Source organism: Leucoraja erinacea, chromosome 35, assembly GCF_028641065.1.
Source record: "Leucoraja erinacea ecotype New England chromosome 35, Leri_hhj_1, whole genome shotgun sequence".
Taxonomy (NCBI): domain Eukaryota; kingdom Metazoa; phylum Chordata; class Chondrichthyes; order Rajiformes; family Rajidae; genus Leucoraja; species Leucoraja erinaceus.
In genome coordinates, this window is record NC_073411.1 from 7,578,993 (window position 1) to 7,591,344 (window position 12,352).

Consider the following 12,352-nt stretch of genomic DNA (forward strand, 5'->3'; position numbering starts at 1 on the left):
TGACCGCATGGGTTTCCTCCTAGAACTTTGGTTTCCTCCCACACCCCAAAGACGTACAAGTTTGCAGGTTAATTGGATTGGTGTATGTGTAAATTGTGGAAACATGCCCTTCGGCCCACCGTGTCCGCACCGACCAGTGACCCACCACATTACACTACCCTACACACACTAGAGATAACTTACACTTAGACCAAGCCAATTGACCTACAAACCTGCACGTCTTTGGAGTGTGGGTGGAAACCGAAGATCTCAGAGAAAATCCCATGGGAGAACGTACAAACTCTGTACAGGCAGCACCCGTAGTCAGGATCGAACCAGGGTCTCTGGCCCTGCAAGCACTGCAGGGCAGCAACTCGACTACTGAGCCACCGTGCCGCCCATAGTTAGCCTGCCAATCTGCGCCTCTTTGGGATGTGGAGGAAACTGGAGCAACCGAGGGAACCTGAATGGCCACAGTGAGAGGGGCGAACTCCACACATTCTTACTGGGAATCGTAAAGCTGTAGAGAGTGGAAAAGAAACTAGCTCAGACAAACTGATAGCTAATTAGTGCCCTTAAGTGTAAGATTTAAAAATCCTTAGATTGTAACTGAAAGAAAAGACTGAGAGAGTCCCTGTTTTAAATCCCTGGAATAGAATGGAAATTAAAAATTAGTCTTAATTTTAGCGCAGTGAATTCTTGGGAACATCCCAGAGCAGCAACACATGTTGTACCTGTGTGCTCTATTCCTCCCACATCCAACGATGTACTGGTTGTAATGGGGTTTTTTTAAACCATAGGTTACCCCTAGAGTAGATGCCTCATAGAGGGATTGGGCAGGAGTTGGTGGGCTTGAGAGAAAGACGTGAGTGGGAAACAAATTGGGGGGAATTGATTTTTTGAGATCCAGCATAGACTCAGTGGGCAGAATGGCCTCCTTCTATCTCATATGAGAACTATGAGGAAGTGAGCACAAGTAGTAGGCTTTCGATTTAAGAGACGGGAAAAATCCAGTTATAAAAGATTAATAAAAATGAGTGGAATTACAGGCCAATGATTAAGAGAAGAGATCCAGTGTAGATGGGGCATGTTGGACCATGTGGGTGAGTTGGGCCAATGGGCCAGTTTCTACACTGTTAGATTCAATGATTCTAATTGCTGGTGCAAAATTAATATTCCTTCAGGGAGTGCTGTGTGCTATTTGAAGACCATGTGATCCCAATCATGCGTTGTTGGGGCAAAGAATAATCAAGTTGCTGTTGAACTATTTGCCTGCAGGTATCTGCACGTTGACTTATAACTCCTCTCCAATCTCTCTTTCCCCAGGCTAACCGGTCTCGAAAGCTCGGGGCAACAGTCTACTGCGTTGGTGTCAAAGATTTCAATGAAACCCAGGTGCGTTTGGTCACAATTACCTCCTAACCTAAGGCAAAAAGTCATATCAAGGAAACCGAGCAGGATCATGAATGCACTTAATGAATGAATAGGATCAGAAAGATTTGAAGCAGATCATGGATTTAATCTTCAGGTTCGAGGCTAGATTTGGAAATGGCATTATCTAATTTTGAGAATCATTGGGAATGATTATATTATAGTATATTAATCATTGGTATTATAGATCGTAGCTATTAGTGACATAAAAATAATTATTAATCAACAACTTGAGTTGGCATTTTTGTCGTTACATTGCTCCACACAGGACACTGGATTAAAGTAGACAGAATTGATCAAAATATCAATAATGTTATTAAATAATTGTATTCATGCATGGTATTACCTGATTTGATCGGTTAGAATGCAAAACCGAGCTTTTCACTTTACCTCGCTACATGTGACAGTAATAATCCTAAATAAAACAAAATTGATACTGTATAATCAAACCTCCAATTAAATGTGCTAAAATATCGAGTATACAAAAAATCCATTTACAACTTTCACTTTCACATTGATAGAAATCCTAATTTGGAATCCAATCTCCAAACAATTTTGACTCTCCCAATAACATTTTCTGTAGTGCAATTTGTAACAGCCAATAATATTGATTTATAAAGTTATTAAAGATGTGAATCATCTTGCTGCTGAATGCTAGGACCAAACATTCCAATGATTCCGAGCATTCAAGCATTTGGCCAAAAGTTGAAGCATGATTATCTAGTGACTGGCCATCTATTTTTCAATATTAAAAATGCCCCTTAATTGCTTGTCATCCACTCCTCCTGCCAAGAATAGGTTGATGAGACTGTTGCCTAGTGAGAATGTGGCTCCATTCGCCTTTAATATATTTAATGTTCTTAATCTATTGGAAACAGATTAATAATCATAATCAGTCTATGGGAAAGTCCCAACCCGAAAAGTTACCTATCCGTGTTCTCCCGGGATGCTGCCTGACCTGCTGAGTTACTGTAGCACTTTGTGCCATTTGTTTTGGATTAACCTGTTTATAGATAAACATATCAACCTTACACAAAAAAAGCTGGAGAAACTCAGCGGGTGCAGCAGCATCTATGGAGCGAAGGAAATAGTTAACGTTTCAGGCCGAAACCCTTCTTCAGACCCTAGGGTTAGGGTTTCGGCCCGAAACGTTGCCTATTTCCTTTGCTCCATAGATGCTGCTGCACCCGCTGAGTTTCGCCAGCTTTTTTGTGTACCTTCGAATCTACAGCATCTGCAGTTCCTTCTTAAACATATCAACCTTGTTGAGATCTGCCACCACTTAAATAATTGAAGAGTCTGTCCCACTTGGGGCATCATTTACGCGTCACGACGCATGACGCACAATGCGTGCATGGTGCATGGTGACATAGACGCTGATGCGTGGTTGCGCACACCGCCTCAGGATTTTGGGATGTACAAAATCTTCGCTCGCCATCTGCATGACGCGCAAATGTTGCCCAAGTGGAACAGGCCCTTAAATTCACCACTTTCTCTTGGTGATGCTAATAGCCTCACACCGCTGGAACGTGAAAAAACCTCCCTCTCATTAAATGTAAGGGATTGCCTGTATACAACAACAAGGGCACACAGCCAGAAAGCTGTGTGAGGTGGGTGTGGGAAAGGCACAGAGCCAGTAAGCCACAGTCTTGTAGACACAAGAGACTGCAGATGCTGGAATCTGGGCATAAAGAACAAAAACAGCTGGATAAACTCAATAGGTGAAGCAGCATCTGTGGAGGCAGAAGAATGGTCAACATTTTGGCCTGTAACCCTGCATGAGGGCAGATAGTCTCGAACAACAAACATTCTGATGGGGGAAATTCAACGGGTCAAAGGGCATCTGTGTGGGGGGGGAAAGGAATGGTGGAGGTTTCAGGTCGAAACCCTGCAGCAAGAACGGAATTATCCATATTTTGATTCCAAACCTTCAATGACTCCGCTTCCCCCTCAGTTGCTTGTCGACCGACTGAATTCCTCCAGCAGATTAATTGTTGTGTTGGAAGGAACTGCAGATGCTGGTTTAAACCGAAGTTAGACACAAAAAGCAGGAGTAACTCAGCGGGACAGGCAGCATTTCTGGAGAGAAGGAATGGGTGATGTTTCAGGTTGGGACCCTTCTTCAGTTGGTGCTCCTGATTCCAGCATCTGAAGTTCCTTCTATTTCCTGGTCAGCCTAGTTCTATGATTTAAGGTAGACACAAAATGCTGGAGTAACTCCGCGGGTCAGACAGCATCTCTGAAGAGAAGGAACCGTTGAGTTACTCCAGCATTTTAGGTCTACCTTCGATTTAAACCAGCACCTGCAGTTCTTTCATACTAATTCTCTGACTTGTTGCTCTCCTCGCCTATCAAGGTGGTGCCCTACCCTAGAGTCACCACCGAGCATTAAAGTCAGGGTAATCTGACTTTAACATTAATGCCTACCAGTTCTTATGAGAGAGAAGAGTTCATCAGTGGCGCAGCGGTAGAGTTGCTGCCTTACTGCGCCAGAGACCCAGGTTCGATCCTGACCACTGTTGCTGTCTGGGCGGAGTTTGTACATTCTCCGTTGTCTCTGGGTGCTCTGGTTTCCTCCTATACTCCAAAGACGTGCAGGTTTGTAGGTTAATTGGCTTCTGTAAATTGGCCCCAGTGTGTAGGATGCGATATTGGGATAAGACGGAACAGGTTGGTGACCTGTTTTTCCGGAGTTCCCGCAACAACAGGTTCGTCCGCTGGACTGGAGGGCGGCAGCTTAGACCGCCCCGGGCCGCGGAGTTTGAACCGGCCCGTTCGCGGAGCTCGGATTCAGCCGCGGGACTTGCTTACCATCACCCGGCGGGGTCACAACATCGGATCGGATCGCCTCAGCGCAGAGGGAGAGCAAGGAGGGAAGAGACAAGGACTTTGGGACTTTGGGACACAGTGAGGAGGTGCCTGGTGGACTCATTGTGGTGGATGTTAAACTGGGTTGAGTGTGTGTTTTGTTATTTATTCTATGTTATGACTGCAAGGTTAAACCATTTCGTTGTACTGTAAATCTAATCTAATCTAATCTAGTGCGTGAATGATCGTTGCTCAATGTGGACTAGGTGGGTCGAAGGGTCTCCTCTCTTAAAAAAGGCTGCATCTCTTAAAAATCAAATTCAGTTTGCTCAACCCAAAGTTGATTTCCGCAAAAGACACATTCACAAAACATCTCTTAAGTCAAGTACCGTCTGGCAAACTCTGCTGCAAGTGAACAGTTGAAGTGAAGAGAATATTACATTTGTGAAGTCAGCAGGGTGCTCAGGTGTCTGCAACAGACGCATGCTCCAGCAGGACGTTGGCAAGGAGTTAGCATGGCACATAATCCCTGATGGTGGGAAGTCCTTGTGTCTGGCATTAAATATTCTTTCCAGTTGCCTTTGCCAACATTGCTTACATCAACCAGTGCAAAAAAAAAAGATTTGAAAACAGATGACAGCACCAGGCAGCAGTATAGATTTGGACCTTGTCCACTCCTTTCCCCTGCCATATAAATACATTTAAGCCAGGGTGTCGTAACTTTGCTTTAGCATATTAACATACAACTGAATTTTGGATCTCGACCGGAAATATCACCCATTCCTTTTCTCCAGAGATGCTGCCTGACCCGCTGAGTTACTTGGGCACTTAGTGTCTATCAACTGAATTTAAGTTCATAAGTGATGGGAGCAGCATTAGGCCATTCGGCCCATCAAGTCTACTCCCCCATTCAATCATGGCTGATCTACCTCTCCCTCCTAACCCTATTCTCCTGCCTTCTCCCCATAGCCCCTGACAGAATAGAATAATATAATAACCTTTAATAATCCTTTACAGGAAATTACAGTGCCACAACAGCTTCAAGACAGACATAACACCACACATATCAACAGATATCTTCAATACATAATAAGTTAAAATTTTTGTGCATTATAAAACCTTATAGCAGCTGGTATACAAGACTTCCTATGTCTCTCCGTTTTGCACATTGGTGCAATCAGTCTCTGACTGAAGATGCTGCACTTGATCACCTTCAGGGCGTGGAGTGGGTGAGTGGGGTTGGTCATTATTGAGCCTAGTTTTTTCAGAGTTCTGGCCTCTGCCACCTGCTTGACACCCGTACTAATCAAGAATCTATCTATCTCTGCCTTAAAAAAAATATCCATTGACTTGGCCTCCACAGCCTAGGTTAAAATACATGTTTTCTAACTTCATAATGCTTCTAAAAGTTGCTGCTCAGTGTTGTTGAATAATTTATTTCATGTTTTATTTCTCTCACCGATCCCCCCCCCCCCCTCTCCCCCCCTCTCCCCCCCTACCTTTTTGCCCAACCCACTCCACCTCCTACCCCTCTCCCGGCCTCTGCTCCAACCCCGGTCGCTGCAGCTGGCACGCATTGCAGACAGCAAGGACCACGTCTTCCCCGTAAACGATGGCTTCACTGCCCTCCAGGGCATCATCGACTCGGTAAGTGCCGTGTGACGTGTCCATGGGTTACGGTGATTGACGTGCCGGGGTCGGGAGTAGTGGATTGCACGCAGCTGCTACCAATTACCTCGCTGGGAGCTGGGCCCAGGCTGAGCAAGTCTGCACCAGATGGTGGAAACTGTAAACTGTGATGGGGTTGGGACCAAGGGACTGCATTTTCCACACCGAGCAAAGCTGAGGCACCGAAGAGGCACTAAAGTCCAATTTACGTACTGACAAAATAACTGCAAGCAACAGTGCCTGAATAGCTTTGGGGCAAAGGTGATGATGACAATGACTAACAAATTGTCTGTTTCAGTTTTATTTTATAAATATTGGGACTGGTCTAAAATCCTGGCTATCAGATTACCAGAGGCCAGCTTTAAATTTGGCACTGCACGGCGGTGCAGTGGTTGAGTTGCTGCCCCACAGCGACACAGAGTCTGGGGTTCGATCCTGACTATGGGTGCTGTCTGCACGGAATTTGTACGGTCTTCCCGAGGCCACGTGCATTTTGTCCGGGTGCTCCGGTTTCCTCCCACACTCCGAAGACGTACGGATTTGTAGGTTAATTGGCTTCGATAAGAATTGCAAATTGTCCCTAATTGTGTGGGATAGTGCTAGCATACGGGGTGATAGCTGGTCAGCACGGACTAGGCGGGCTGAAGGGCCTGTTTCTGTGCTGTATCTCTTAAGTTAAATTTGATAATCATTACCATGGAGATAATATTGACCATAACTGGAATATTTTTTTTAAAGAATGTTCCTTCGTGTTAATTTTCACAAAGGAAAGAAGATAATCTGTCAGTGTATTTTGCAAAATTGCAGTGAGCACACAGTGTGGAATACAGAGCTGCAATGTGGAAAGCTCAGATGTTGGAACGAAGTCAGAGTCAAATTAGCGAGAGGAAATTTGGGTCTGGACCCAAGAAGAACGTCACTAGTCTAAGGGCAGGTTCTGGCTCGGTGCCATGGCAACCACTCACACTAGGCCCAAGAGTACGATAACGGTGGCAGAAAACTTGGCAAAGAGCCGCAGATATCATATATCGGTGAAATGGTACTTTAAAAAAAAAATTAGCTACGGTGATTTGGTTTTGTAGCGGATTGTCACAGCATTTACAAGTAATGCAGGGAAAACATTGGAGTTTCTGTTCAGTGTTGACACTGACAGGAATGGGGATAATTTATTGAAAGTTACTGCACATACAACATGTGAGGCAGGATAATAAAAATCCTTGGCAATGACTTAACATTCGTTCTCCTGCCGAATGGTTTGGATTTCAAATATAAAAAAACAGGAATGCATAAAAAAATGCATCAAGTATGCGCATATAAAATGCACGATTTACTCCGGGAGGTGAAGCAAATAACATAGATATAGTGTTCAAGAAGGAACTGCAGATGCTGGAAGATCGAAGGTACACAAAATTGCTGGAGAAACTCAGCGGGTGCAGCAGCATCTATGGAGCGAAGGAAATAGATATAGTTATCATAGATATAGTTATCTGCATTAAACTGCACAAAGCCATATCTCTCTATATCATCGTCTATTTCTCTTGTCTCCCTTTCCCCTGACTGAAGAAGGGTCTTCTCCTTTTCTCCAGAGATGCTGTGTGACCTGCTGAGTTACTCCAGCTTTTTGTGTCTATGGTATCATGGGTTGGTGTGACCTTGGGTTGTGTAGGTCAGTGATAGAGACCAGTGTACTCTTGAGTGATGCTGGCCATTGTGGATTGGTGTGACCTGGCTAGTTTGGATCATGTACACTAGTTATCGGGATTCTGTGACCAAGGCCAGAGTGGACATGAGCGAGTCTGGTCATTGATTGTCTGAGTCAAGTGTGCGTCAGTGGAACTGTTACTATTTGGTCTTTAGACTTTACTTTATGCTTTAGAGATACAGCATCAAAACGGGCCCCCAGGCCAACCGAGGCCGCGCCGACCAGCGATCACCCCGTGCACTAGCACCATCCCACACACTAGGGACAATTTACAATTTACAGAAGCCAATTAATGTACAAACCTGCATGTCTTTGTAGTGTGGGAGGAAACTGGAGCACCTAGAGAAAACCCCATGTGGTCACAGGGAGAATGTACAAAATCTGTACAGACAGCACCCATAGTCAGGATCGAACCCAGGTCTCTGGCGCTGCAAGGCAGCACTCTATTGCTGTGCCACATGTGCTACTGCTGGATCTAAGAGACCCATGTCATTTCATGATTTGAATGATCTTGGCTAATACAGCAGCCTTCCAATCCACCAGAACCAAACGTCTAAGAGCATTGGAAAATTATTGTAAGAACCTCTGCTGTTCTCCCTATCCCTTTAAAAGCAATATTTTATCTGGACTGAGCAACATATCCATTTTTAAAGATTGTCAACAGCTCAAGGAGCCTCTCTCCATGTTCATCATTTGCAACAATTCTTTAATGTTAGAGGCTATATCTTCCCTCTCTTCCATGAGTGCTGAAACATGGCATTCATTTAGAACTGCAGTGAAGAAAGCTAATGGCATGTTGGCCTTCACTGCGAGAGGATTTTTGTTTAGGAGCAAGGAGGTCCTACTGCAGTTGTATAGGGCCCTGTTGAGGCCGCACCTGGAGTATTGTGTGCAATTTTGGTCTCCTAATTTGAGGAAGGACATTATTGCTATTGAGGGAGTGCAGCGTAGGTTCACCAGGTTAATTCCCGGGATGGCGTGACTGACATATGATGAAAGAATGGGTCGACTGGGCTTGTATTCACAGGAATTTAGAAGGATGAGAAGGGATCTTGTACAAACATATACAATTCTTAAATGATTGGACAGTCTAGATGCAGGAAAAAAATTCCCGATGATGGAGTCCAGAACCAAGGGTCACAGTTTAAGAATAAGGGGTAGGCCATTTAGGACTGAGATGAGGAAAAACTTTTTCACCCAGAGAATTGTAAATGTGTGGAATTCTCTGCCATAGAAGGCAGTGGAGCCCAAGTAACTGGATGTTTTTAAGAGAGAGTTAGATTTAGCTCTTAGAGCTAACGGAATCAAGTGCTGGCTCAAAGGGCCAAATGGCCGACTTCTGCGCCTATTTTCTATGTTTCTGTACAACACTTTAATTCTTTAATGTTAGAGGCTATATCATCCCTGAGAGCAGAAACATAGCACTGATTTAGAACATGACTATTTTTCCAGCCACATACTTAGGATATTATCTTGGTTTCTAACAGGCACTAGTCTTTCCTTTTTTCTTTCATCTGGGAAAGAATATCTAAGATTTTTTAACATTATTTGCCAATATTTTTCACGCTTTGCCTTTCTATTAATCCGATTTCGACACCTGCTATACTCATTCAGGCTTTCAGAGTAAGTGTGATAAGCTTGCATTTTTTGCTTGATCCTGCCCTATGTATTCCTTGAATTCATGACTTTGGTTTTGGGGGGGGGTTCTCTACAATTTGGAGTTTCCCCTTTTTAGGTGAGAATAGGTTTGTCGAATGCCTTCCACTGCCACCATATTGATTTTACTTTCAAATGGACAATTCCATTCTAATTTTGCTAAATCATATCTTAGCTGTATAAACTTTTATTTCAGTTTGGTTTTAGTTTTTAGAGATACAGTGCAGAAACAGGCCACTAAGTACGGGCTAACCAGCAATCCCAGCACATTAACACTATCCTACACACACTGGGGAAAATTTACATTTTTACCAAGCCAATTAACCTACAAACCAGTTGCCTTTGGAGTGTGGGAGGAAACTGAAGATCTTGGAGAAAACCCCATGTGGTCATGGGGAGAACGTGCAAACTCCGTACAGACAGCACCCGTAGTCAGGATCAAACATGGGCCTCTGGCGCTGTAAGGCAGCAGCTCCAACCCTGAGCCGCCGTACCACCTGTCTATCTGTCCTTTTCATGAGAGGAACAGATTGGGTAACTGTACATGGTCTTTTACTCAGAATAGGGGGATCAAGAACCAGAGGTCAAGGGCTTATGTTAAGGGGGGAAAAGATTAAATAGGTACCTGGGGGGCACAAAGGGTGGTAGGTACATGGAACGAGCTACCAAAGGAGGTAGCTGAGGCAGGTACTATCGCAACGTTTGGACAGGTACATGATTAGAGTAGGTTTAGAGGGATATTGGTCAAACGCGGGCAGGTGGGACAAGTGTAGATGGGGCATGTTCGGCATGGGGAGGTCGGGCCAAAGGGCCTGTTTCCACGCACTATGACCCTGTGACCCTATGACTCTGCTAAATCTAGTTGAATTATAATCATTACCTTCACCCTTTCCACTTCCCCATTTTTTCTCACAAAACTAAGTCTGGTGCCTCCTCCTCTCCCATGGATCTTGATACTTAATTCTGGATCTGAGCAGTAATGGGCCTCAGTAACATTGGACCTTCTGAACTCCAGAGGAACTCCAGAGAAGGGCTGGAGTAACCCAGCGGGTCAGGCAGCATCTCAGGAGAAAAAGAATAGGTGACATTTCGGGTCGAGACCTTTCTTCAGACCCAAAATGTCACCTATTCCTTTTCTCCAGAGATGCTGCCAGACCCACTGAATTACCCTGAATTATCTTTGGTGTAAAGCAGCAACTGCAGTTCCTTCCTACACACTTTATACTGAGAGATTTCCTTCTAATGTAACAATTCTATCCCCTGAAACTATCAGGGATTCCCTAATATAACCAGCTATTGTACTGATCTCACAGGAGTATCTGGAACATTGAATCTAAAACAAAGGAATTAAGGTAGACAAAAGTGCTGGAGAAACTCAGCGGGTGCAGCAGCATCTATTGAGCAAAGGAAATAGGCAAAGTTTCGGGCCGAAACCCTTCTTTAGACGAAGAAAGGTTTTGGCCCGAAACGTTGCCTATTTCCTTCGCTCCATAGATGCTGCTGTACCCGCTGAGTTTCTCCAGCACTTTTATCTACCTTCGATTTTCCAGCATCTGCAGTTTCTTCTTAAACAAAAGAATTAAGGTTTGATGTTCACAGGTTCTGACTGATTTTTACAATTACACTCTTGGTTATAACTTCATAACATTGCCTCAAACTTGCCCTTTACAATTGGATGGCTGAGACCCGATGGTACGTTAAAGTGGGATGAAATTGTATATGTAGCTGGATTATTTCCCATTCATTGAATAACAACCTGATCTGAGATAATTTCATGGGTTCCTTGTGTCCCCAGCTATAGCATTCTTGCAAAAAACTGGCTCTCCACTCAAGCTCACAGGAATGCACATTGAACTCATTTATCCATATCTTTCCTGTCCTGTCATTACCAAAATGTTTTCCTAGCTTGGTTGGTGAAAGGGGAGAGGTAACAGCAGGTCACAACAGGTCACACACAATGTGTTCCCTGCTGGGAAATGGGGCAGTTCAGGCCAGTTTGGATGGAGGTCCTTTCAATCTGCCAAGTTCTAGAGTGCATCAGAAATGAGCCAGGCAATCTAACACTAATTGGGCATGAATCCACAGTGGAACACAGCCCATTGTTATATACATTGTTATATTGAGACAGTGTTGCTAGATGTTCATGATGTGTTTTTATTTCCGCTGGATGGGAGATTAGGACATGTTGGGGCTCTTTAACCGAAGGAGCGTTACACTTTGTTCAGTGTCCCACATTGAAGCTAGCAAAGTGTAACTTGTCAGTGGCACCATCTAACAGCCCTATTAATGGGAGCTGAATCACTGAACTGGTAAAGGGAAGCACAGTGGCACAGCAGTAGAGTTGCTGCCTTACGGTGCCAAACACCTGGGTTCGATCCTAACTACGGGTGCGGTCTGTACATGATATGTACGTTCTCCCTGTGACCGTATTCTGGTTTCTGGTTTCCTCCCACACTCTAAAGACATCCAGGTTTGTAGGTTCATTGGCTTCAGTAAAATTGTAAATTATCCTTAATGTATAGGATAGTACTAGTGTCCAGGATGATCGCTGGTCAACACGGACTCCGTTAGCCGAAGGGCCTGTTTCCACGCTGTATCTCTAACATCTAAGGACTAACTTCAAATCCCTTGCCCATCTCCTTCCTGCGTCCTCCATCCCAGTGAGATATGAGCTTTACCAACCCTGCTTTCTTTCTTACTTTGAATGGAGAGTTATTGAGCTACTGAAGTGCTACATTCTGCAATCTCTCTCCCAATGGCAAGAAATGTTTGTCTGCCCTTGAGGGACCAGAATTGGACAGATACAATTATCTCAGAAGGTAATGGTGCTGCGTGATTTAAGGACGGGTGTGACCACGGAAAGATTTGAAGAACGGGATGAGGAATTGAGATGTTAAAACATGCTGTTACAGATGAGAGATTGGGAACAGATGTTGGATTTGCAGTGATGCCCAATTCTAGTGGAAATAAATATTAATAAGTAACTAAATCTTCCATCGCATGATAATGATCTAGCAAACTTCATATCCTACAAGTTATCTAGTGATAACGATGTGTAGTGTTTACAGAACATTATTTGCATCAGCACATTCCTCCGGAATTACTAGT

The 12,352-nt window shown here is 44.2% G+C and overlaps 1 protein-coding gene across 1 annotated transcript in view; it reads left to right on the forward strand.

The window, feature by feature from the left end:
- Window positions 1-12,352, forward strand: part of LOC129713271 (anthrax toxin receptor 1-like) — a 142,374-nt gene that overhangs the window by 46,609 nt on the left and 83,413 nt on the right. The window contains exons 7-8 of the mRNA XM_055662207.1: window positions 1,306-1,374; window positions 5,785-5,865. Of these exons, the coding sequence (XP_055518182.1) occupies window positions 1,306-1,374; window positions 5,785-5,865 (150 nt within the window). The remainder of the gene's footprint in view (window positions 1-1,305; window positions 1,375-5,784; window positions 5,866-12,352) is intronic.